At 42.5% G+C, this 27,383-nt stretch overlaps 1 protein-coding gene across 1 annotated transcript in view; it reads left to right on the forward strand.

Moving 5' to 3' along the window:
* LOC137886317 (SH3 and multiple ankyrin repeat domains protein 2-like) overlaps nucleotides 1–27,383 on the forward strand; it is a gene marked incomplete at its 3' end in the record, with an annotated part of 102,463 nt that overhangs the window by 66,675 nt on the left and 8,405 nt on the right. Inside the window, exons 7-11 of the mRNA XM_068728732.1 lie at nucleotides 1,357–1,508; nucleotides 1,942–2,109; nucleotides 4,918–5,034; nucleotides 8,533–8,610; nucleotides 18,215–18,281. Coding sequence (XP_068584833.1) covers nucleotides 1,357–1,508; nucleotides 1,942–2,109; nucleotides 4,918–5,034; nucleotides 8,533–8,610; nucleotides 18,215–18,281 — 582 coding nt within the window. The remainder of the gene's footprint in view (nucleotides 1–1,356; nucleotides 1,509–1,941; nucleotides 2,110–4,917; nucleotides 5,035–8,532; nucleotides 8,611–18,214; nucleotides 18,282–27,383) is intronic.

Genomic DNA, 27,383 nt, shown 5'->3' on the forward strand with positions numbered 1-27,383 from the left:
CTTCAGGAGAACCTGTGGTGTTTGTCAGAAGTCTAATGTGAGTCCACCGCAGGAAAGAACCTCAAAATACATCTTTAGATATGAAATTCATGATGTCACGTTTGGAAATTCAGCTGGACGAAACGAGGCAAACACGATGATAGCTGACTTCTAGCTTCCACTGATAGACTCTGTCCCTTTGCTTTTTACATTTACTGTCTTATAATGACATCATACATTGATAGAGCACAGTACATTCATATGTTCTCTAAATTGATAAAAAAAAACAAAAAACAATGACACTCAAACTCAAATATGAATTCTGCTAATGGGAACACCCAGCTGTAGTTAAATAAAACCCTTTCCTTGATCTCATTACTTACTGTAGTCATGTGCATGTATGTAAACATAGTCAGCATATAGTTTGAAATATATATTTCTCAATAATTTCACTTGAAACTGTCATTCTGCACTAAAGTTCTTAAAAACATAATTCACAAAGAAGTATTTATTATATATAGTATAAATATATATATATGTGTGTGTATATATGTATATATATGTTTATATATGTGTGTATATATATGTGTGTGTGTGTGTATATATTGATTGATTGATTTTGATATATATATACACATATATATACACATATATAAACATGTTTATATATATATATATATATACGTATATAAACATATATATGTATAATATATATATATATATATATATATATATATATACATATACAAATATGTATATACATATATATATGTGTATATACACATATTATATATATACACACATATATAAACATATATATATATATATACATATATATATGTGTATATATATGTTTATATATGTATATATGCCAGAGATTCATCAAAGGTCACAACAGAAGAATACATTTAAACACATATAAACAATAGAGCAATACATATAAAGTGTATAAGAAGTAATACTAACACCAGTGCTTTATACAATAACACTAAAAGTAACTCAAATCTAGTAAAAAAAAAAGTAAAAGTTACATTGTGCATGATATTGAAAACCCTACCAGCTGATGTTGACGACATAGTGTACAGGTTCCATGTGAGGGTACAAGCTCTGCTTTACCTGTAACTGTTCAGAGTGAACGTAAAGTAACTGGAGACTTCTCTCAGTGTGTTTGTTCCAAAGACACCAGCTGTGTGGTCACAGTGTGAGTCGTGTTCACGCTGCTGTTACTCGAGGTGTTCACGTGTTTCAGTGGTAGTGTGTTCATGAGCTCAGAAACAAACTCAACTCTTTATTCCCTGCTGCTGTGTGTCTCTCTTCTTCACTCCTCTGCCACACACTAAACGCTCATAAGAAACGTCTTTGTCTCGTTTCCTCTAGAGAGTCCGCTGACGTTCGCCGCTCACCTGGACAACGTGGTGGAGATGATCAAGGTGCTGAAGAGCGGAGGAGCTCACCTGGACTTCAGAGCCAAAGACGGCATGACCGCCCTCCACAAGGCCGCCCGCTCCAAGAACCACGTGGCGCTCACGGTAAAGGAGCAGCGCCTTCGCGGTTTGCAACCGGCTGAAATTTCAAAGCCTTTGTTTCAACAGTCATCAGATTCTCATGCTGCTCATGTTGAAAACAGCAGGAGGAGGTGATGAAGAGGGGATGCTTCATCAGTGAGGCGAACGACGAGAGGAGAGCAGCTGAATCTTTTAAATCCATCTCACACTCTATTCATTTAAAGTTTGATCAGTTTTATCAGATGTAATGTTTTAATCCGTTGTGCTTTGTCTTTTGTGACAGATTAACGTCACATTATCATTTACAATCATATAAATATGTTACAATGTTCTTATAGCACTCTGTATTCATAGTTATAAGCCCTCATAAACATTTATAATGAGGACAATAATCATCCTCTCTGTATGTTTTTTGACCCCTCACACACACACACACACACACACACACACCCCTCAGACGCTGCTGGAGTTGGGAGCCTCTCCGGACTACAAGGACAGCCGTGGTCTGACTCCTCTGTACCACAGTGTGGTGGTGGGAGGAGACCCGGGCTGCTGCGAGCTCCTGCTGAACCAGCACGCCACCGTGTGCTGCCAGGACGAGAACGGCTGGCACGAAGTCCACCAGGTAAACACACACACACACACACACACACACACACACACACACACACACACAGAGGGGGCTTTTTGGCTGCTTGGTTACTGGGAGCAGCTGGTATTGGGGGAAGCATTACTAAAGCACACACACACACACACACACACACACACACACACACACACACACAGACACACACACACACACACACACACACACACACACACACACACACACACACAGTTGGCAGCTGTTGCACCGTTGAAGGAGATACAGTCGTTTAAGGACAGCCACCCTGCAGCAGTGACAAGCTATAAGCGTGTGTGTGTGTGTGTGTGTGTGTGTGTGTGTGTGTGTGTGTGTGTGTGTGTGTGTTCAGGCGCATCAGCTTTATCAGATCGCTGATATCTCTTTCCTGCTGTCGAGTTGAGAAACCCCCCCCCCCCCTCTCCATCCGTCCCGTTTGGGCCGTGATAACGATGATCCGTCAGGCGGGACGCTGAGCTGCTGCTGGTTCACAGCTCAAGTTCATTCATAAAACAAACCTGTAATCCAGAGATCACGTCGTTCTCCTCACACACACCGGAGAGCTAACCCCACGATAAGCAAACCTCTTGTTGTGCTTCGTTCCCCAAAACCACTTTGCCTTCCCACCATATCATATTGTTTTATAGCTACACATTTAAATATCATTTTCCATCTCTGAACTAGAGCGGTGTTAAATCAAGCGCCTGAATACATTCAGCCTAGTGTTGAGAACATGCTCAGTTATGTAACGTAACTCTGTATCGTTCCTCTGCTCACTGGAGGAGACGCTGTTCTGTAACCTGCTGTGGATGAGAAGCAGCCTCACAAACGTCTCTGTGATAACTCCACAGTAATAACTCCATAGTAATAACTACAGTAATAACTCCACAGTAATAACTCCACAGTGATAACTCCACAGTAATAACTCCACAGTAATAACTCCACAGTAATAACTCCATAGTAATAACTACAGTAATAACTCCACAGTAATAACTCCACAGTAATAACTCCACAGTAATAACTACAGTAATAACTCCACAGTAATAACTACAGTAATAACTTCACAGTGATAACTCCACAGTAATAACTACAGTAATAACTCCACAGTGATAACTCCACAGTAATAACTCCACAGTATTAACTCCACAGTAATAACTCCACAGTGATAACTCCACAGTAATAACTCCACAGTAATAACTCCACAGTATTAACTCCACAGTATTAACTCCACAGTAATAACTCCACAGTGATAACTCCACAGTAATAACCACAGTAATAACTCCACAGTAATAACTCCACAGTAATAACTCCACAGTAATAACTCCACAGTATTAACTGCACAGTAATAACTCCACAGTAATAACTCCACAGTAATAACTCCACAGTAATAACTCCATAGTAATAACTCCATAGTAATAACTACAGTAATAACTCCACAGTGATAACTCCACAGTAATAACCACAGTAATAACTCCACAGTTATAACTCCACAGTGATAACTACAGTAATAACTACACAGTAATAACTCCACAGTAATAACTCCACAGTGATAACTACAGTAATAACTACACAGTAATAACTCCACAGTAATAACTCCACAGTAATAACTCCATAGTAATAACTACAGTAATAACTCCACAGTAATAACTCCACAGTAATAACCACAGTAATAACTCCACAGTAATAACTCCATAGTAATAACTACAGTAATAACTCCACAGTAATAACTCCACAGTAATAACTACAGTAATAACTCCACAGTAATAACTCCACAGTAATAACTCCATAGTAATAACTACAGTAATAACTCCACAGTAATAACTCCACAGTATTAACTCCACAGTAATAACTCCACAGTAATAACTCCACAGTGATAACTCCACAGTAATAACTCCACAGTAATAACTCCACAGTGATAACTCCACAGTAATAACGCCACAGTAATAACTCCACAGTAATAACTCCACAGTAATAACCACAGTAATAACTCCACAGTGATAACTCCATAGTAATAACCACAGTAATAACTCCATAGTAATAACTCCACAGTAATAACTCTTCAGTAATAACCACAGTTATAACTCCACAGTAATAACCACAGTAATAACCACAGTAATAACCACAGTAATAACTCCACAGTGATAACTCCACAGTAATAACCACAGTAATAACCACAGTAATAACTCCACAGTAATAACTCCACAGTATTAACTCCACAGTAATAACTCTTCAGTAATAACCACAGTAATAACTTCACAGTAATAACTCCACAGAGTAAAGATGGCGTTTCCTGACATCCATCGTTCCAGGTTTCTTCTTCTCTTCTTCTCTGCAGCGAGTGGAAGAACACTGATTGTAAAGCTCCTCTGAGGCAAATTAGTGAATTGTGATATTGGGCTGTAAAAAATAAAAGTGAATCCGCCACCATAACCTCAAATATTACTACAGGACGATAAAGAGAGAAAGTGGTCCATAAAAGCAATAACTTCCCGCTCTGAAAATCTTTCATCTCTCTCCTGATGATTTCAATTATGCAACTGTGCATGTTTTGGGGGAGACGCTCCCTCTGCACACACACACTCATCTAATCCTCTGTCCTCACATCTTCTGACGACCGAGTTCAAACTGAGGGTACCGCTGCTCCTCAGCTCCTCTGCAGCACACTGACATCTAGTGTTGGAGGCCCGTTACTGCAACCGCCGTCTAGAGGCGATGTCAAAGGCTGTGTTTGACTACTGTGTGTGTGTGTGTGTGTGTGTGTGTGTGTGTGTGCGTGTGTGTGTGTGTGTGTGTGTGTGTGTGTGTGTGCAGGCTTGCCGTCACGGCCATGTGCAGCACCTGGAGCATCTGCTGTTCTACGGAGCAGACATGAGCGCCCAGAACGCCTCGGGAAACACTGCTCTCCACATCTGTGCCCTATACAACCAGGTGAGATGTGTGTGTGTGTGTGTGTGTGTGTGTGTGTGTGTGTGTGTGTGTGTGTGTGTGTGTGTGTGTGTGAGATTACACACACACACTATGCTGGATTGACCCGGTGCTATTTTAAGACAGTTTAACCAGTTCTGTGGAGCAACACGTCGTCACACAGAGGAGAAAGAACAACATGCACACTATGGAGATTAAAAAGTGGAAAACTTCCTAAAAAAGGTCAAAGAATGGGATCAGGTGAGACCAGGTGAGACCAGGTGAGACCAGGTGAGACCAGGTGAGACCAGCGTTCCAATAGCTTCAGGTTCAGTTTGTCCGTCCTTTGAAAACTGAAGATCTGATATGAATATCATGCTCAATATTAGTTTCTGTGAGGCTCCGTGTTGGAATCACTTCTTATTTCCTTTATCTTTGTTTTTGTATTTTACTTTATTTATTTACCGTACTCTTAATGTTCTTGTGTTCTATTTTGCAAATGTGTCCGTTTTACTTCTTTTACATTTAATAAACTGTTATTCTATTGTTCATATGTGTTGATATTTTTATTCTTTTTTATTTTTCAACAACAAAACGGAACAAATCAGGAAATCAACAGATATATGTTCAAATTAAACAACAAATAAAATATAAACGCATATATCCTTGACAAAGACACAAAAAATAATAATAAATATTTGTATTGTGTTGTTTTTTGCTATTCTTCTGTCCTTTAATACTTCCTTCAGGATAAGTTCTATCTTATCTTATTAGAATTGGTGGTTAAAGGTAACCATAACTCAAGAATTCATATTCTAATTATGACAATTTCACACAAATGTCTAATAGGATAAAATGATGAGGTGATGATATTTTGAACAGACATGAATGTAAAGTAAAACATCACTGGTAATTGGTCCTATTTGTTCTATTCTATAATGTGTTTCTTTTTATTTGATTCTGTATGTTCTTCATTTGGGACGATACACAGAAGGTCCACGTTGTTAACGCTGCTCTGTGTTTGCTGGTTTGAGTCGACAGTCACCACGGATCTCACGGAGCTTCATGGTTCAGTCTGAACACACTCTGCGGGTCTTTGTTCCTGCATGTTGTTCATCCTGCTCGTGTGTTTGATGGTCCTCTGCTGTTCATCTTAGATGTGTTTATTCACTCGGAGGACGTGTGGGTTTATGGTAAAGTCTTCAGACAGTTAGAAATCACTCCTTTTGTAGAAGCACCGTTAGCTTCCACCAAATGTGGATTAATCCACCGCTTAAAATAGTCCCCAACAAAGTCACTATTTCCTACAAACTACAGTGACCAGCTGTTTTAGGAGATCACTGAGCCTTTAAAAAAGAAAAAACACATTTCTAAAGATGTATGTCTTCGGTAGGAAAAACAATAGGCCTGGCGCTGAAAGACAATAACAACATATAGAATAACTCACGGCCTTGTCCCTCAGCTAATAGATGAACCATGCTGAAGACCTGTGAGCGAGCCCTCCGGCTGGAAGGTCAGAACCCTCATCTGAGACCATTTAACACGTTGGCCTTGGAGCGACGCCAGCTACACAGAGAACCTCTGCATCACAAGCGTGAACCACTGGTGTATTTGAATCAGAGCAAGCATTTAGTTCCACTTAAGAACGATAACTATCGCTGCGTCACTGAGGACTCCGCTGCTCCTGTGTCAGTGTGTGGAGCCAGGAAACTGTCCACTTCAACGTAGTGATCGATTCTCAAAGGACGAGGCTGCCATTGTTGTGTTCTGGTGGTTCATGAATCCATGTTAGTCTGGATACTTTCTTACTTCCTGTCTGCAGCTCTTAGACGTACATCTTAAAAAAATACCTCACAGCAGTATATTGTTTTTCTTTTTCAGACTGTAAAACAGCTGCTCACTGTTTGTAGAGAATGCATTTCTTGACTATTGGACTATTTTCAGTGGCGGATTGATCCACGTTTGGTGCTCTACTTGTCTGTATGACATCTTACGATCTTAGTGCGTTTTCTTACTCAAGTCCAGCAACGCACCTTGATTTCCGCTCGTTGCATGAATTTGGTCTTTTCAAAACAAACTTCTGCGTTAGGTTTAGAAAAACACGACTTCGTCAAGGCGGTGACGCAGCATCTGCTTGTAGATACATTCACTGTTGGTTGGAGTCTTTTCATGGGGCTGATGTTCTCCTTGTCTTCTAAAAATGACGTTCCCATACAACCCTGACTTTAAAAAACATGACGCAGTTTTGCAGCGTTTTTCTGTTTTGCAGCGTTTTTCAGTTTTGCAGCGTTTTTCTGTTTTGCAGCGTTTTGCAGCATTTTTCTGTTTTGCAGCGTTTTTCTGTTTTGCAGCGTTTTGCAGTGTTTTTCTGTTTTGCAGCGTTTTGCAGCATTTTTCTGTTTTCGTTTTGAGACGACGTGTTTCAAACTGCGACCGTGATCCGGTAGAAGATCATTATCTCTGTAAAAGCAGTCGAGAGTTCGGTTCAGTTGTGGTTGTAATAAATAAACACAGAACATCCTTCAAAACGTCAGAGCTGAAGCTGTGAAGGCGATGAAACAGAGGGGGCTGATGTAACCTGCGTTCTTCTTCTACTGTACTTCATGAATACGGCTCCATTCTCACCACTCCAGCGCAGACCGTTGCATAAAAAATGTAACAAAACACAACAAACTTGTGGAGAGAATCCTCCTCTTGGTTCTTCTCCACCAGCGATCACCTGTGTCGCTGCTGCTACATCCTGGACCTTTCCCTGTCTCTGTCTCTCCGCTCCACGCGTTTGCTGTCATGCTCTGCTTCTCATTATCTTCTGAAACGCTACACGAACGCCTCGGCTTCGGCAGTGACGCGTGTCACGCGTTTCCATTATGAACGTAGCTTATTTGGAGAGGGAATGCGGTGGCGATGGCCGCGCTCCAGATGGAGACGTCCACGAGTAAAAATAACGTGCGCGTCTTAAAATAAGATGTTTATAAATCGCAGAAGACATTTGTGTTTGTGCAAAGTGTGGTTGTGTGTCAGTATCTGTGTGAGGCGTTCTAAACTCTCAAGTATTTATATTCATGTGTGTGTGTGTGTGTGTGTGTGTGTGTGTGTGTGTGTGCGGTACATGCGTGGTTGAGCACTTTGTGGGCGATTTGTGCAGTAGATTCAAACCCCTCAGCACTCTCCATCCCTCTGTTCTTCTCTCTCTATCTCTATCTCTCTCGCCCTCGCTCCCTCTCTCTCTCTCGTTGAGTGGAGCAATAGATACACACTTAACAGCGGGTGAAGCTGCGCTCCTGATGTAGGTAGTAGATGTTCCGTGTCGGTGCTGGGATGTTTAGACGTTCCGACCGCACTGATCACTTCCTGCTCCTCTGACTTCTGTCGCTTTTGGAGAATTCTGCCGATGAAGCTCGTCGGCCTTGTTCTCCTAACAAAGTAGGATCATTTGAAGGGTCTTCACTTTGTTTCCACACATCTTCCTCTGCCCTTGTTTTTCATGTGTCTCTCTCTCCTCTCTTCTCCTTCTTTCCTCAGGATAACTGTGCCAGAGTGCTGCTTGTCCGTGGAGCCGACAAAGAAGTGAAGAACTACAACAGCCAGAGTCCATTTCAGGTAGAGGCAACAAAAAAAAAAGAGAGAGAGAGAGCACTCTTCTCCACTGTGCGGTTTGCATGTACGCGGTTATAGAAGATCTATTTCAGCATTCAGCGTAGGAAAAGAAAAGAAAAAGAAACATATTTGGTAGCAGCACATTTTCCTTCATCTCATTTGTTACCATGGCAACAGTGTAAAATGGTCAAGGTCAGCAGCAACAAGGGGATTTGCCTTTCTGTGTCTTTCTGGCCAATATGAGATTTGTTTCAGTTCAACGGCGCTCAGAGCGGAACCAGCAGCGAGCATCGCGTCCGTCATTTAGCAGCTCGCCCTCGAAGCCGATTTCTTCACACGTCTTTCAAACGTTTAAAGACTTTGAGGAACTTTAGCTGCAGTTTAGGATTGTTCTGACTGTTTTCTTTTCTATAAGGAAGATCATCGAGGAGGAGCAGCCTTTAGAGAATCTAAACGATTTTTCACAAGACTGCAGAAAAGTAAAGCAATTAATAAGACGATAAAATAATCAATCTCTTATTTCAGACCCGTTGTAGATAAAACAGCCCGCAGCTCTGTCCTAAATATTACGCAACAGTGTTGTGAAATACTTCCACTTTTAGTTAGTTTAATGCATCACAAATAAGTTTCAAATGAGTCTGAGGAAGTCCACGCAGGGAGGAGGTCTTGGTTTGTGCTGCTGTTTGTCTTCTGATGCACAAACCTAACCGAGTAGTTCTGCTAAGTTTTGTGATTTTAAGCCAAACCGTGATGTTTTACACCAAACCTAATGAGGGAGTTTTGTGGCGTTTTTTTAGTTTTCGGTTTACGACGTTAAAACTGTTGAACGTACTCCAGAAGAAAAACATGTTTCCTTCTTAAATGAGAATGTAATTTAGTTGTATGTGAACGTAACATTGCAGGAGACAGGGTTGTAAATATTTAGTCGTCTAGCTGCTCGTCCTTGAGCGGACGTATTCACACATTTAAAACAGGGTGTCATCTGCAAAACATCTACTTTGGGGAATGCCGGAAAAGAGTTCAAGCTGTAGTTTAGAGTTCTGAAAGGATTTTTTAAAAAAGAGAGCATCCAGGAGGACTTTAATTTACTAAAGAGAGAATGAGAAATGCTTCACAGGTTCTCTGTTGCAAAGTGAAGCAACCAATAATGCTGTTATTATTATCACTTGATCTTATTTTGTGGGGAGCATAGGGAAGCCCCAGCCGCACTATGAGCTGCATCGCTTTTTGCCACGATTGACTCATCAAGCTACGCCCGAGTTACGAAAGAACCTCATCCAGGCAGGCGTTTATGAAAGGCAGTCCCACGGGGGTCCTCCACTGCCACTCCACAGCGGAGCGCGTCATTGGCTGGAGCGCTTCACGAAGGGGAAGGGAGCCCAGGCAGAACGGAGGTCAGGGTGTTGGGTTCTGCAGCCGTGGCCTAGATCGAGCTCACGTTTCAGTGTTACGTGCAGCTTTATTTCTATTTGAGTGCGCCGCGTGATCCAGAGATCAATACTCCTCTCTGTTGCATCAAGCAGGACCTTTTCAGAAAACAATCATCCAGTGAGGTTGTTCTCTCAAACATCACTAATAGATTTAAAGGAAACGTCTACATTTAAACTGTGAGATAGCCTAGAGATATGACGTTCACATGGAGCGCTGTACATGTGGGTTATTCATATTTCTGTATGCATGATCATAACAGTATTCAGGTTTCTGCAGCATGTTCTTGTCAGCCTGACAGACAACAAATCTGTCATTCTGTCATCCATCAGTTTAAAAATAAGTCTCTCAGAATCACAGACTTTCTGCACAAAGCGTCCAACAAACATACTCGGAGAAATCTGAAAAAGAGACACAAACAGCAGATGTATTTCTACTGACAATAGCCTCGACAGCAGAGCAACCAGCAGCCACTAGACACGCTGTGGACTCTCTCTTGTTTTTCGAGTGGAAGAACTCGCTCCCTTGCTCTTACTATCTTTATCGCTGTTGCACTCTCCACCTACACATGGAGCCAGGAGCTGAATCCAACAAGTTTATGCCTGTTTTCTGATCGGCCCGGCGTTCTGGATTATGTAGGAAATCAGTAACTGAGGTAGGAGGAGATGAAGGAGAGAAGAAAGAGTGGTGCATCAGAAACAAATTACAAGTAGAAGATGGATTTTTGGAGACAACACGACCAGTGATTCTTGAACATGTGATTCCAAAACCAAAGGCTTGAATCTGCGGCTCTGACACGCCTTTCACCAGATCTCACATCCTGGCAGCAGGGATTTGCTCCCATTCAACTACAGGAGCATTAGTGAGGGTCAACACTGGTGTTGATGTTATTCCAAAACCAAGACAAATCCGAAAAAATTTCCCATTGGACGAAAAGCCCATTTGTCCCGACAGCCCGTTAACCCAAAAACAAACGCCTGTTGCTCCGAAAATACACACTTTCCCTGCAAAAGAAAACAGAAGCACATGGCTAATTATTATGCAGAATGACATGACTCGATGCTTTCGTTGGCTGGGCTGGTGAGGTTTAGGCATGAGGAGTGAGACTGGTCGGGTTTAGGGTGAGAATATCAGGGTGGGCCGACTAGTGGCAGAGGAGGTCCGATGACTCATTCTGTATAATAATTAGCCATGTGCTTCTGTTTGCTGAACAGAGAGTTTGTTTTTGGGACAGAGATGGGTTGATGGACACCTTTCAGACGATTGGGGTTTTTGGATGGGGTTGGGATCAGGGCTCTGATCAGGCCAGTCTAGTTCTTCATGGAGCAGGTTTTTGTGCATTCCCTTTCCCTAGCCAGGAAACACAGACCCAGACCAAAAGTAGAGCGATGGAGAGGAGGCTCCACATTATTTTCACCGTAAAGTGTTTTAGCCAGATTTAATTAGCTTTTTGGACGATTGGCAGCTTTTTCTTTGAGAATCATCGTCTCTAAAACAGCAGGCGGGATAAATATTGTTTTAGTTTACTATATGGCTGAAAATGTAGGGACATCCATGTCCACATACTTTTGTCCGTAGTGAGTATTGTAACCATTTCATTACGCAAAGGAAGACACATACTTTATAGTTGTTTATCCTCTTTTTGTTGTCTTTTTTTGTCTCTTTGTGGTTGTTATTTGTCTCTTTGTTGTCATTACACTACATCTCTCTGTTTTTGTGTGTCCACTGGTGGTTGTTTTGTGTCACTTAGTAAGTGATTTGGTCTTTTTGGATTCCTTTGCACTTTGTTGTGGTTGCTTTGTGTTTCTTTGTAATTGTATTGGTCTTTTTGCAGTCATTTGCATCTCTTTGTGGTTGTTGTGTGTCTCTTTGTGGTTGTTGTGTGTCTCTTTGTGGTTGTTGTGCGTCTCTTTGTGGTTGTTATGTGTCTCTTTGTGGTTATGTGCCTCTTTGTGGTTGTTATGCGTCTCTTTGTGGTTATGTGCCTCTTTGTGGTTGGTATATGTCTCTTTGTAGTTGTTATGTGTCTCTTTGTGGTTGTTATTTGTCTCTTTGTGGTTATGTGCCTCTTTGTGGTTGTTTTATGACTCTTTGTGGTTGTTATGTGTCTCCTTGTAGTTGTTTTGTGACTCTTTGTAGTTGTTTTGTGACTCTTTGTGGTTGTTATGTGTCTCTTTGTGGTTGTTGTGTGTCTCTTTGTGGTTGTTATGTGACTCTGTGTGGTTGTTATGTGTCTTTGTGGTTGTTGTGTGTCTCTTTGTGGTTGTTATGTGACTCTTTGTGGTTGTTATGTGTCTCTTTGTGGTTGTTGTGTGTCTCTTTGTGGTTGTTATGTGACTCTTTGTGGTTGTTATGTGACTCTTTGTGGTCATTGCGTGTCTCTTTGTGGTTGTTGTGTGTCTCTTTGTGGTTGTTATGCGTCTCCTTGTAATTGTTTTGTGACTCTTTGTTGTCACTTTGTGTAACTTGTTAAGTGCCCAGCAGGCCCATTCAGTAGTCCCGACGTTTGCGTTTGAAGTAGGTCATTAGGTTTCCTCATTAAGAGGTTGCTAATGAGGACTCCCTTTTTATACACGTGCGTCTCTTTTATTTGTGTGCGCATGTTAATATTTTTTCGCCAAGTCCGACAATCACTAAAGAGAGTGGGCACTCTGCACGCTTGTTAACTTGGACCGAGGGAACTGCTTGAAAAACGGCATCATTAGGAGCCAAATGAACTACTGGAACAGTGCAAATGTTAATAAAAAGCGATTGCCACAGCTGAATGAGGCAGGCTGGCGTTGTGCTGCTGCGTGTGCTCTTAATTAGGCCACTGTGTGGGTGTGTGGCCATGCCATCAGATAATATCATGTGTCAGTTCAGTGTCTGACTGTGTGTGTGTGTGTGTGTGTGTGTGTGTGTGTGTGTGCAGCCTGATCACCATTGTTGCATTACAACAAAAGGAAAAGAATTTGAGTACAGCTGAAAACTCCCATAATCCTCTCTGAGTGCCCCATTCGGTAGATAGAGGGCTTTTCAAAGAGATAAAAATTAATTTTCTTTATTTAACATTCCCCCTCCAACAATTGGTCACATCCTCTCCTCTTCCTCTAACTCCTCTTTGTCCTCTTTCTCTCCTCAAACAGCTTCTCTCCAATCTAACCTCTTAGCTCCTCTAAGCTTTTCATCCTCTCTACCTAATTTCATCTCCACGTTTTTTTCCCCCACATCTCTTCTGCACTTTCTCCTTTTTCCATTCTTCTAATCTATTTCCTCCCCCCCCCCTTCATATCCTGCCCTCTTTGCCCCCACACGTTCTCTCCTTCCTCCCATCGCCTGCTGCACGTCAGACATTGTTCCCTCCAGCTTCTCCGTCTGCCTCGTTATTATTCAGAGCTACATGCAGTGAATTACATCCACCGGTGACATGTCGCTGTGGCACAATGTGCCAAAGTGTTGTCAAACTATTCAAATTCAAACGTCAAATTATTCCAGAGGCCCGTGTCATCCGGACACTTCTGCTAAAGCGCAAGCAGGCGTTTTCTTGTGCAAGTTCTGTAGATGCTAACCGTCAATTGTAACCTGGTTCAGCGTAAACCCCCGATGAACAGCTGAGGTTTGGTGCCATAGCAACGCCCCCCACCCCCCCCCCCCCATTCACAGTGCCTCAGTGGGGATTATGATCTATGCATCAGCTCCTGAAACTAACATGACATGACTCAGAGCTAATGGGAATACATCAACATGCAACTGTGGAGATGTTATGTAACTATTGTGTGTTATGGAGGCTGACTTGCATCACCCTTCATCGTTACAGCTGCACCGCTCAGTGTCTTCATATCAACAGTGGATCTAGTGGATCGTAGTTTTGGCGTCTTTCAGCTCATTGCCCCCCCCCCCCCCCCCCCCCCTCACGGGTCCGTCTCACTGCTTTTATAAACCCTGTTTCCTGCAGAAGGACCGGCCGTTTTCAGCCTAAAAATCACTTTACATCAACAGCCGAACATCTAGAGACCAGCTGATGAACACAGTGGAGCGTTGAGCTGCTAAACAGAGTTGGTCCAGACTAAAACACCAGTAATTAGAAGTGAATGCTAGACTTCAAGACTCCATACGAATGCCCACGTCAGCGATATCAACTTTAGCCTATAATGTGTGTGTGTGTGTGCCTGTAATTTATTTCTTGATAGATCCTCATTAGCACAGCAGCAAACCAGCGTTCACTGTGCAGTCTGGCATTAATTATGTGATAATTATCATGGAACGGCTGAAGTTACCTTAACTTCAAAACATACCCGTGAGTGGAAATGTACCCAACATCAAAACGTGTCACTTGTAGTCACACGAGTCAACCGTGCTCTTTGTTGCCTGAACGTAACTTCCTGTAGAGACGGAAGTTTATTTTGAAAGGACACAATGCCTGTAACGGACCCTTAAAGCGTGACGTTAGAGGGGAACGTAGAGTGCCTTATTTTGAAGCTGAGGACGGGTGACTCAGTGCCGGTGTTAGACGAGTCGGGAGTGTGAACGTCTTCTCTCACTTAAGAACATCTACCAGTGATAAACATCCAGTAATAACTTTGCTCTCTTGGAAACGTTCATGTAATTTATTTTAGTACTACTTGACTTATTGTGACGTATTGAGAGAGAATGTAAAGATACGAGAAGTTTGACCTGGAGTCTGATGAGTTTAAACTTTATTTATGTTTGAATCTCTTGCCTCAGCTTTGACCACTGAGTCTTTTGTCCTTCTTGTCTTCACTCTTGTTCTTCATTTGATTGTTGATTGATTCTCCGTCTCGTGCGTTGCTTCTGTGATATACAAACCATTTGTCTCCATGACTACCAGGGGAGAGCAGGAGAAGAATGGATGTGTGGGCGGTGACGGTGGCGATGCCAGTAGTGGTGGTGAAGGTGGGCGGTGGAATGATGATGAGGGTTAAATCGGGACTGTGTTTTTTTTCCGTAGCTCGTCGGTTACCTGGTTTCATGTCACACTGCCTCATCAATTCTAATGAATTTCAACTTCTTTCCAGCTTCATAAGCTGATGGTGTATCACAGCTGTGTGTCCTCCGTGAGGTCCAAAATGACAAAAGACATCAAGTTGGTCAAGATGGATTTGGATAAAAAGGTTACGTTTCAACAATAAGAAGTGGATGTATTCACCGGGGCGTCACCCTTTGGTTTGAGGTCAACATTTTGTTCGTTGCCATCTTTGTTTTTGATCATCGCCATTTTTGTTTTTCATCGTCGCCATCTTTGTTTTTCATCATCGCCATCTTTGCTTTTGGTCGTAGACATCCTGGTTTTTGGCTGTCGCCATCTTGCTTTTTTGCAACCAGAAGTGACACGAGAGGGTTGAGCTAATTACAACCGAACATTTAGGCGATCAAAATGTTACAGTTAACTTCCATGAAATGAAAACACAGGGTTTAAGTTTAAAGACAAATACACAGACAACTGCCAGACCAGACAACGCAGTGGATGTATCCACCGGGACGTCACTCTTTGGTTTGTGGACTTTTTAAAGTTCAGCATTTTGTTCATCGCCATCTTTGTTTTTGGTCGTCGCTATCTTTGTTTTTGGTCATCGCCATCTTTGTTTTTAGTCGTCGCCATCTTTTTTTTTGGTCGTCGCTATCTTTGTTTTTGGTCATCGCCATCTTTGTTTTTAGTCATCGCCATCTTTGTTTTTGGTCGTCGCCATCTTGTTTTTTTTAAACCAGAAGTGACACGAGAGGGTGGAGCTAATTACAACCGAACAATTTTAGGCGACCAAAATGTTACAGTTAACTTCCATGAAATGAAAACACAAACAACTCTCAGACCAGACAACGCCGTGGTAGAGACCTGTCAATCAGCATGTAGCCCCGCCCCTAAATCATCCCCTGCTTTCTGGTCTGTTTGACTCTAAATGGAGCATAATGTACTAAATGAACATCATGCTGTATTGAAGAAGACTGTAAACTAGAGATTGAGACCATAAACTCATGTTTACAATGTTTACTGAGGGAATAAATCAAGAGAGAAGTAGAGTCATTTTAGACTAGACTTCTATACAACCAGAGGAGTCGCCCCCTGGTGGACACTAGAGAGAACGCAGCTTTAACACATGAAGCGTTGACTTCACTTTTCAGAACGAGAAGTTGCTGCCTTGTTTCAACAGCATTTGAATGTGTATTTTAGTGTGACGCAGATCCTGAAACTACAGTTTATTGTAACCCAGACATCTAAGAAAAATAAGCCGACATCTTTAAATCCCTTTAAAACCTTTCAGAGGAAGTAAAGTAACTGCTGTTTTATTGCATCAAAAAGCCTTTAGTGTGTTATAAATGCTGTTATAACATGATACGGTGTCCAATACACAAATGGTAAACAAGATATCCAGAGATATTCTGTGTCTCTATAGTGTTGAAAAGGCAAACCGCTCTGCCGCCTGCTTCACGCATCTTACAAACACGTTTAATTCTGCATCAGTCACTTTTCAGGCCGCTGTGCAAACGACGGCTTCATCCGTCACTCTGCCGCTTCTTCCTGACGCGTTACTCCATCACATCCACCAATCCTGCGCCAGGGATCAGGGCTCCTGCGGGAGAGAGGCCTGTCACAGATTCGTCACACGTGGTGGCGTCGCACTATGGGAGATCCTTCGGAGTGAGTGGGAGATCCAGCCGGCGTCGCCTCCTCCTCCTCCTCCTCCTCATCCTCCATCTCCCTCCCAGGACACGACACATTTGCTACCATGAAGAAGAGCATGATTACATGTAACAACGCACAGTTCACCCCCCCCCCCTCGAAGGAAAGCTGGAATATAATATTGTATATTAATGCGGCGTGTTGAAAAATTCAAGAGGATCCGTACTGGTGGGAACCATCTATGTTTGAGGCTCCCAAGTGCTTCTTCTCTCAGAAGTGATTTTATTTATATGAAGAAAAGGTCGACTGCAGAGGGAGGCAGCAGAGATCTACTTCTCAAGCCAACTCCGCTTTAATAATGCACCTTTTCTATCTCTTCCTCCTGAATATGTGTTCTCCAGGAATCAGAGCAGGCTTATATAATGCTGCTGGGTTTCCCTTGAGGTGTGTGTGTGTGTGTGTGTGTGTGTGTGTGTGTGTGTGTGTGTGCGTGTGTGTGTGGAAGATGAACCCGACTATTTTTACACCTGAGGTGTACTGTAAACCCTGTAACAGGAACAACGGTAAACATGTCAACAGGCAGCGTGATGTGGGTCACCGACCGAGTAACAACCTCTGCAGCCGGGCTCGGCATGAAGTCCCTCTACTGCCCCCTAGTGGACACTCAGAGAACACTCTGCTGTGTGTGCTGAGGCCGGTCGATCAGGAATTTCAGACGTAGAAATTGCTTTAATTTGTTCAGAAGAAGACAAATAGTTCAGGGATTTTACAGCAGAACATGATATCTGTAACCATAAATACCATGAAACTCACATCAGGACAATTATAAGTTTTCTGAAACGTTATATTTTAATATGCAAATTATGCTTTATCTAATGGTAACTTAGTACTAGTATCTACAGACGCAAACACATGTGTATTTTGGATGTTTTCTTAATGTTACGGAAGCAAAATAGCAACATTTCTCTATAACATTATATGTTAAAGAAATGTTCTTGTTTTTTCCGGTGAATAATGTAAGATCACCGTCGCTGCAGGAGCCTCCGTCTGAAACAACGGCTTTAACTCGCTCTCCATGTGACTTTGCTTGTGCACGCCATCGTGTCATGTGTGAATCTTGACTTGTACACGTGTGTGTGTGTGTGTGTGTGTGTGTGTGTGTGTGTGTGTGTGTGTGTGTGTGTGTGTGTGTGTGTGTGTGTGTGTGTCTGTGTATATCATAGATTACTAGTTTCCAGATGATTAAAGCCATGAAGATTTGAATTGTATCAAGTTCAAAGGCAGTGGCTGTTCAAAGAGGAGGAAAGTACTCACATTATTGTGATTAAGTCCTTTCTTGTACTTGTTGGAGTACTTTCTAAAATCAGTGAAATTGATGTATTGTGCTGCTTTTGGAGACGATACGGCATCATGTTTGTTCTCTTTTCTGTGGGAAAGACTTATAGAGAGAGCGTTGCTTATCTGATGAAACATGTTGTCATTATGTGCTCTTTATGTTTTACATGTTCTATCTTAAAGAACTTGCAAAGATGAAATCAGAACAAATTGTTTTTCTCTCTCCAGGTCGCCATTATTGCTGGAAACTTTGAGCTCGCTGAGCTCGTCAAGAACCACAAAGAGACGGATATAGGTAAGGAGTGAGGCTGCAGCTCCTCATTTGCTCCCCTCAACTCATCCATCCATCCATCAAAACGTCCATCCGTCCATCCATTTATCCGTCCATAAATCCACCCACCCATCCTCCGTCCATCCATCCATCCGTCCGTCCGTCCATCCATCCCTCCCTCATATATTCTCCCTCATCCATCCAGCACATATTCCTGAATCTCCCTCGGGATATATTTCAAATCCCCCTCGTGGTCTGATCCTCCTAAATGATCTCTCTGTATAATCCCCTCCGCTGGATTACGAGAGCGTTGCCAAAAGGATGAAAGTTGATGTTTACAACGGGACAACCCCGGACCGATCGGGCCGGCAGAAGTGATCAATGCTTCAGCCGGTGGGGGGGGGGGGGGGGGGGGGGGGGGGGGGTTTAGTGGGAGCTGATTGGTTGGCCTCCAGAGGCGTCGACTGATCTGTGTCACTCTGTGTGGAAGGAGTTGATTGTGATTGTTTCTTACACAACGTAATGCTCAGTGTTGTGGAGGCTTTAGGGAAAGCTTTTATACATTGTGTTTGTGTTTCAAAACTAGATTCAAAGTTTGGAGTTTCGACAGCTTGAACTCTTTTGTTTCCCGTTTGAACCGCTGCTCTTTGGAGTTTACTATTTAAACATTTAAAGGGGATTCAAGTGGCTGCATCCCAAATGAGGAAACAAATGGCCCTCTCAACCACTGCTTGTTCAAGGGTTATTTTAGTTAAAGGGTGCATTAAAATTCATATTATATATATATATATATATATATATATATAATATATGAGAGTTATTTCACTCTGCATCTGTGTGTGTGAGAGGAGTGAGAGGGAGGTGAGAAGAGAGAGATTTCTCACGAACATACAGAAATGAAAAAAGAAAAAATTTGAACAAACTCCATGTTTTTTTTCTTCTTATCTTGCTATTTATTACCTTTCGTTGCTTAGTTGCCACACTTATTAAGTTCTGGAGAGGCAGATCGGCAACAGACTAGAGCTCTAATTTAACACCTAATGGAGTTACATTTAAAGCAAGCGACCTCAAATCATGTACAGCTTCAATATATATATATATACGTATATATACGTATATATATACGTATATATACACACAATACACACACAATACGCTGCTCACAACCGCTGTGTGGATGTTTCCAGTTGTGTTGAGTGAGTGAACACGGAGCCTTTAGTGTAGTTTGTGACTCGGGGGATTACGAGGCCTCAGAGAAAATGAGAAAAGATGAACAAACAAACAAATAATTCTATAAAGGAGGAGAAAGATGAGGTCGGGAGGGAAATGAATGAAGAGAAATCTAATCTAATCTGAAGATGTAATCCTGCGATTGCTGCCCTCTCTCAGGGACCGGCCTTGCACGGCGTCAACCTGGCGAAGGGCTAAATGGGACAACAAAAAAAATCCCTCGTTTGTTATCCACATCTGCTGCACAACCCCCCCCCCCCCCCCCCCCCCCACACACACACACACACACACACCACCCTCCCATCACACCGTTCACAACCCCAGCAACAAGTGTTGGCGTTAGCCGAGATTAGCCGGAGGTGCTCAGGGAGTCGGTCCGTCGCCGTCCCCCTCGTGTTCGGACATCTTTGTCCTGTTTCTGTGACACCTGTCGGTACTGTGGGTTCGGGGATGGGACATCTTTACTTCTGGACTCTGGATTGGCCGCCATGGGTTCAGCCTGCTGCAAAGGTGGGTGCCCCACCGCCCTCCTCCTCCCCCTTTGACCCACTCCCCCATGCTCCCATCGGCCCTCTCCCGCTCCACCTTAAACACTTGCTCAGCACTTCTCACTGGAGGCAGCTTGTGTCATGTGGAGCCTGTTACTGGCGATATGCAGCTTTAGTGTGTTTAAATGTTGATCATGGACTCAGTGTGTGTGTGTGTGTGTGTGTGTGTGTGTGTGTGTGTGTGTGTGTGTAATGTGGTCTAAACACCATAAGCCCCGTGGCTTTCACAGTTTCTCTCGCTCCCTCTGTCCAGATGATGTAACAGTTCAGCCACACACATCTTCTATTTCATTGCGTCATTGTTTGTAGATTTCACTACATTGTCCAGGCTGCTGGACTCCCAACTGGTGAAACATTTGAACTGGCCGATAGGGGCCTCCCGAATATGAAACATTTAAAAGCATTTCTGACATCTTTATTTATTCGTATCACAGAGCAGAAATGTTAGAATCAACACCAAATCACTCAGATGGTGTTGGATCACAGATGCAGATGTGTGCAGTTGTGACCGTCAACAGTTTACTGAATGCGCTGCACGCTATGTTGAGTCCCTGCTCTGCCCACAGGCCGAAATTATTCAAATTGCACATTCACATTCTGTTTTCAGTCAGCAGAAGGTGCGAGGAGTAATCTGTGTGTCACATCTGCCCGGCCAGCGTGTTAGAATATCAGATTGCAGTGAACACAAGCGTTAGTGCAGGTTAATCACATGACAGGAACCAGCAATGAGCACCGCGCTGCACGTTATTATTATCTTAATTCCGAGGCTTGGAAGCTGTTAATCAATCAGTTATTTCATCTGCTGCCTCTGAGGCTCCTCTCACACACACACACACACACACACACACACACACACACACACACACAGAGCAGAGATGACTAATATTACTTCAGTTTCAAGTGCTTGAATACGGGGAATTATCTCATCAGCGGGGCGCATTCAGTGTTGCCGTAATTTCTAGATGGACTCCTGTGAAGAGACGAAGGTGGGACGAAGCTGTGTGAGTGGGACGCGATGTGATTGCTGGAAGAGAAAGACAGATTCTCAAAGGGCTGACGGTCTTCACGTGGTTAACATGTGACCGATGTGCTGTAGTTATTAGCTGCACATTGAAAGGCGTGGCCATCGAAATGTGTTACCATGTGGTTGAATAAATAGATCTACCGCAGACCAACCACGACCATCAGGTAACCTCTTCCACACTGAGTATAACAATCACAGGAATTATTATTATTATTCGAAGTAGTAGTCATAGTCGTAGTCGTAGTTGTAGTCGTAGTTGTAGTCGTAGTAGTAGTCGTAGTAGTAGTCGTAGTAGTAGTAATAGTAGTAATAGTAGTCGTAGTAGTAGTCATAGTCGTAGTCGTAGTAGTAGTAGTAGTAGTCGTAGTCGTAGTAGTAGTCGTAGTAGTAGTCGTAGTAGTAGTCATAGTCGTCATAGTCGTAGTAGTAGCCGTAGTCGTACTAGTAGTAGTAGTAGTAGTAGTCGTAGTAGTACTAGTAGTGGTAGTAGTAGTCATAGTCATAGTCATAGTAGTAGTCGTAGTAGTAGTAGTCGTCGTAGTCTCTCCTGAATTTCTCTCTGCACTGTAAAGCAGTTTGTATCAATTCTGTTGTGTTTAATATGTTAATATGCCAAAAGTGATACAGTATATCTGTAATTAGCCAATAATAAATGCCTTCAATAGTATCAGGATCTGATAATAATGTTAATTAATAAACAGTGAAAATTAAATATGTTAAAAGACCTTCACAGTCACCAGATTCCATCAAACCAGCAGCTGAGAGAATGTCTTTTGGAAGAAACGTGTTCGGAGACATTTCTCCTTTAATTTCTCACACATATATGCTGACGAGTGTTTCTCATATCCGTCTGGCTTTGTGTGATGTTTGCCTAATAAAACATTCCAGCATGGACAAAAAAAACGGTGCAGCTGACCAACCGACGTTGAACAATAGGCCAAACATCTATGCATCCGCACGATTCTCTTTAGCGTCCTCGTCGTTTCCATTAATTCGTCACACATTTCCATATGTAGATAAAGACTTGGAGACAATAATGCAGAGTCTCTGCAGCTGAACGACTAATGCAGCAGTGTGTTAATTCCAAAATCTGCTCCTAAAAGAGGTTATTTAGTTTCTTTACAATGTCTGACTGTCACTCGAAAAGAAGACAAAACACACACACACAGAGTTTAATGAACGAGTGCATGGTGAGGATGTCTGCAGAAGATATGTGTTGTATTTCTCTTCTCCGTGCAGCAGTAAGCCTGTGTAAGAATGATTGACAGATGGGCGTATTAGACCACCCGCTGCCACAGTGTGATAATCCCACAGGGAGTATGTGTCGCACACACACACACACACACACACACACACACACACACACACACACACACACACAAACCTTAACCACTGTCACTCTCATCTATTCCCAGTTTGCTGCAGGATTTACAGTTTAGAGGACGCTCCATGTTTGCTTCTGCGTTTTTTTCTTGAAGCTGCAGATCACTCTGAGCTGCACCTGAACACCTGCAGGAGCCCCGAAACATGATTTTTAAAAATGCATTATGAAACCCACAGCTGGCTGACAGTCAGGTCTCTGCTGCAGGAAAACAACAGACATCTAGCTGTCAGTTGGTGGAGGGCACAAGAAACTGAATGTTAATGCTTTTTGGTTTATTTTTATATACACACAGCCAGGTAGTGGATAAAAAAAGGAAACCCACAGACTGTATATAAGAAGTGGACGTAGTCACCTTGATGTCACCCATTGGTTTGTGGACTGATGTTTTTAAGCCTCGAGTTCAGCATTTTGGCCGTCGCCATCTTGTTTTCTGCAACCAGAAGTGACACAAGAGTAGAGTAATTTTTAGGCAACCAAAATTTTACAATTAACTTTCACGAAGTGTAAACACACTGTGAAAGACAAAAAGTTGTGAGACAAAAACACAGAAGACTCCCAGACTGGACAACGCCGTGGTAGAGACCTGTCAATCACTGTGTAGCCCCGCCCCTAAATCATCCCCTGCTTTCTGGTCTGTTTGACTCTAAATGGAGCATAATGTACTAAATGAACATCATGCTGTATTGAAGAAGACTGTAAACTAGAGACTGAGACCATAAACTCATGTTTACAATGTTTACTGAGGGAATAAATCAAGAGAGAAGTAGAGTCATTTTAGACTAGACTTCTATACAACCAGAGGAGTCGCCCCCTGCTGGACACTAGAGAGAATGCAAGTTCAAGACACTTCCACATCTGCAAACCACATTGTAATGATAGAAGTGAAATCATCAACAACATCGTTGACCAAGACGTATAATAATAATATTAAAACAATACTTTCTGAAATAGGCTTGCCAGGCAACAGAACTGCACGCACCCAAGAAATAACCGACGCATAACCGCCCATAGACCCTCAACATGCCCCCATTGGACCATGGATTAAGTAAATGGGATATAATGTGTGAATTGAACGCAGAAGTCCACATTGATTTGCAGGGTGAATTTTAGTTAATTTAGAAATATCTTTGAAGTTGAAAATTAATCAATTAATTGTTTAACAAAATGTATGCTCAATAATAATGAAGACAATTGTTAGTTTGTTCTATTTTGTTCAGGAATTTATGAACTTTATTTAAAAATTAAAATACGTCATTAAAGAGTGAGGTTATATATAAATAAATGAAGGCTACTCGTTAATTTATTCATCCTGTTGAAATGTTCTCTTCCCTGAAACACGGGTTTCTACTGTAATGTGGGTTACACACACACACACACACACACACACACACACACACTCTGAAATCAATGCTATATTTGGCTGATTGTTCCAGCAGTGTATCCAGGAAGGAGGACAAATTGACTCTCTCAATTTCAACATCCTGCCAGCGAGGAAGGAAAACTTTCTTCACGCTGATTCTGATTTATTTATTTTTTTGCATCCACAAGATTGGCTACGTTGTTAGTTTTTACACCTAAAGTAGCTGTAACAAGCAACTGACATTTCTGCAAACCACAGCTGCGTTAAATGTGGACGTGTTTGCATTTGGTCAGGCCAAGTGACGTAGTATGTCGAGCAACAGTTGTTGAGATTTACATGGTACATGAAAGAAATGGGTGTATGTGGAAGATATGACGGGTGGATCAAACAAACACAGGACTTTCACCCACAAGACCGCTGTTCATGTCCATGTTCAAATCCAAAAGTAAATGTTGACTTTACGCTTGTTAACTAATGATTTATGTGCTGCTGTTTTACACAATGCTGTTTAACATAAGAAGTACAACTACGATACATAAGAACGTCTGCTGAGGGTTGCATTGTTGCGTTACGTTGCTGAGTTGCGTTACGTTGTTGCATTGTTACATTGTTGCATTGTTACATTGTTGCGTTGTTACATTGTTGCGTTGCATTGTTACATTGTTGCATTGTTACGTTGTTGCGTTGCATTGTTACATTGTTATGTTGTTGCATTGTTACGTTGTTGCGTTGCATTGTTACATTGTTGCATTACATTGTTGCATTGTTACGTTGTTGCGTTGCATTGTTCCGTTGTTGCATTGTTACATTGTTGCGTTGTTACATTGTTGCGTTGCATTGTTGCATTGTTACGTTGTTGCATTGTTACGTTGTTGCATTGTTACGTTGTTGCGTTGCATTGTTACATTGCTGCGTTACGTTGTTGCATTGTTACGTTGCTGCATTGTTACATTGTTGCATTGTTACGTTGTTGCATTGTTACGTTGTTGTGTTCCGTTGCTACTCACTAGTTTGGATTGCTTGGACTGAACTTCTCGTTGTGGAGCGGTGTGAGCTGCATTTACTGATGAACACAGTTCAGTTAGGACCTTCTGTCTCCAATGATCCGGTCAGATCCAGAGCATTCCTTTACAGACAGATGCCACATCTGTAATAAAAATATTATAATTATAGACAAATAGCATGTGTGGAATGTGCATCCGCTGCATTAGAAACCACTTATTTTCAGATAATACTCTCCGGAGCTCAACGTTTCCTTTTGGTCTCATCTTTTGATTAGTTAAGGTACTATGCAGTTAGCTTAATAATGAAAATGTGACATAAAAGAGTAAAGTAGTAGTTTGTGTTACATCTGATACTTTATAGATGTATTTAGTGATTGCTGAACTAACATGTCACTCCACGTTTCATATTTTGACTAGTTCTTAATGGCATTGCACAGTATGGAAATCTGCTCTCATCACTGCATTATTGCATACTTTATGACAACATATGCTTTGCATGTGGCCATCTGGTGTGTTGCTCTTCAGCGGGGTCCGTTCTTGGACGGGTTGGTATCAGTGCATCGCCGGGTTTAGAAGTTCTAGCGCCAAAAAAAAGAGAAAGAGGCGCGCCGACGAGCCGTCGATAACGAGGAGCGAGCGCGTCGCCAGATGACAGAGCGTGAAATCAAACAGAGTGGAAGCAGGACAACTACACAGCGAGAGATACATGCACATTACATCATACAGCGGGCAGGTGTGCACGCTGATGTGTAAGTGGAGCTTTAATGATGTATGGAGACGTCCCCCACTGAGTTGCTTAGCAACAACAAGGATGTGTTCCTGGAAGAAGCTGCTTAACAGTCGTTCTCCTCTTCTCTGTTTCCTGGATGCACGGGACTTCCTGAGAGCAAACTAGAACCAACCCAAAGCTCACGTCAATAAGGAGGGACACTAAAGGAGAACGGTGTAAAAATATGTATTGACTTCAATATGCCAATACGGCATTATCTTATTAAATATGTGCTCATTAGCATAAACGTCCAGATCATAAATGTGAACATTGGATGAAGTCAGGTTCAAAATTCTTGTTTCATGTTGTTGACATATTAAAGTCAAAGGTTTTTACATTATAGATATCTCTTTATGTCACTCTATACATCATAAACTACTTTAAACAGACATGTGTTTATTAATACATGTGTATAAATGAGTGTATGAGTGGTGTGTGGACAAAGCCCTCAGTAGAAAGCTTCAGCACACAGAGAGGAATGAAGGTGTGAAGTTTGGTGGATGTCAGAACTACTGAAGTGGAGATTTCTGGATCAGAGTGTGAGAAAAACTCCATTGATAGAAAAGCTCCTTTAAAGAGACGTTTAGTTAAAGTCCAGACATTTAGAAGAGTCTCCAGGTGAAGAGGGTCACAACATGAACTAGTAGATATCACCATCAAACTTCACCACTTCATCACTCACATCAACACCAGCAGCTATTCTATGTATTACAAAATATAAGTGTTACATACAGCATATCTCACAAACACACATTTACATATCTTTGTCACAGCTTTAAACGTGTGAGCCTCACTTATAAATGTTTGTTCTACTTTACATCTTCTACTGTGACTTTCACTACAAGTACGACTACTTAGATTACTTCAGCGCAGCTTCCCCCTCATGGGAGAGGGGAGGTGTGTACGGGGGGCGGGGTTACGGTGGTCATGTGTGTGAGTGTGTTAGCGGACAGGGGGGGGGGGGGGTCTTGCTGGCTTACCAGGGAGGAGGCGGTGGTTAGTGGAAGGTGTGAGCGGCATCATGTGCGCTGCGCGCGGCAGCTCCTCTCCGCGGAGTCGCTGTCTGTGGTGCTGAAAGAGGAGAGTCGAGCTCTATAGAGGAGGAAGAAACAAAAGCAAAGTCCCGTGATATGCACGAGCCGTGAGTCGGAGTAGCAAAGGAGGTGAAAATGAAGTCGATCATCAATGCCTTAAAAAAGGAAGGTAAGCATCCGGAGTCTTCTTCTCTAGACTTTTCAAACCGGCGGAGGAGTCGGACGGTCCGACGTCCAGGTGAATGTGGAGCGTCTCCTGCCGCACTAAAGTCCACATGCGCGCTACTGTCGGTGTGTTAGAAAGTGTTTTGCGTCATGTGAGGTCTTCGGTTTTTTTTACCGTATTATTTAAGATAAAGGTGCAGAAGGTCAGCGCGCTGCAAGAATAATCCGCAAGTTCTTTTCTTTCTTTTTCTTTTTTGTCATGTTCGGTCGAAAAGAGGTGAAGAGGCAGAGCCGGACTAGTTTTTAGGTCACATAGAGAGAGAGAGAGAGAGAGAGAGAGAGAGAGAGAGAGAGAGAGAGAGAGAGAGAGAGAGAGAAAACACCCACAGATATGACGACTGTGGTGCCGTTACCCCCCCCCCCCCCCCCCCCCCCCCAAACAGCCCGTCCATCTGCATGCGCGTGAAAAACCTTCGATGCATCCGCTGCTATTTTCTCAATGAAGACATTGCGAGCAGGGGGGGGGGGGGACGTGTGCTTGTTCGTATTAATGTTTTCATAAAGAACCACTCATTGGCACTAATAAGTGAGCTTTATTGGATTAATTA

Source organism: Cebidichthys violaceus, unplaced genomic scaffold (genome assembly GCF_023349555.1).
Source record: "Cebidichthys violaceus isolate CVI_PGR_0920_01 unplaced genomic scaffold, fCebVio1.0.p SCAF_43, whole genome shotgun sequence".
Lineage (NCBI taxonomy): Eukaryota > Metazoa > Chordata > Actinopteri > Perciformes > Stichaeidae > Cebidichthys > Cebidichthys violaceus.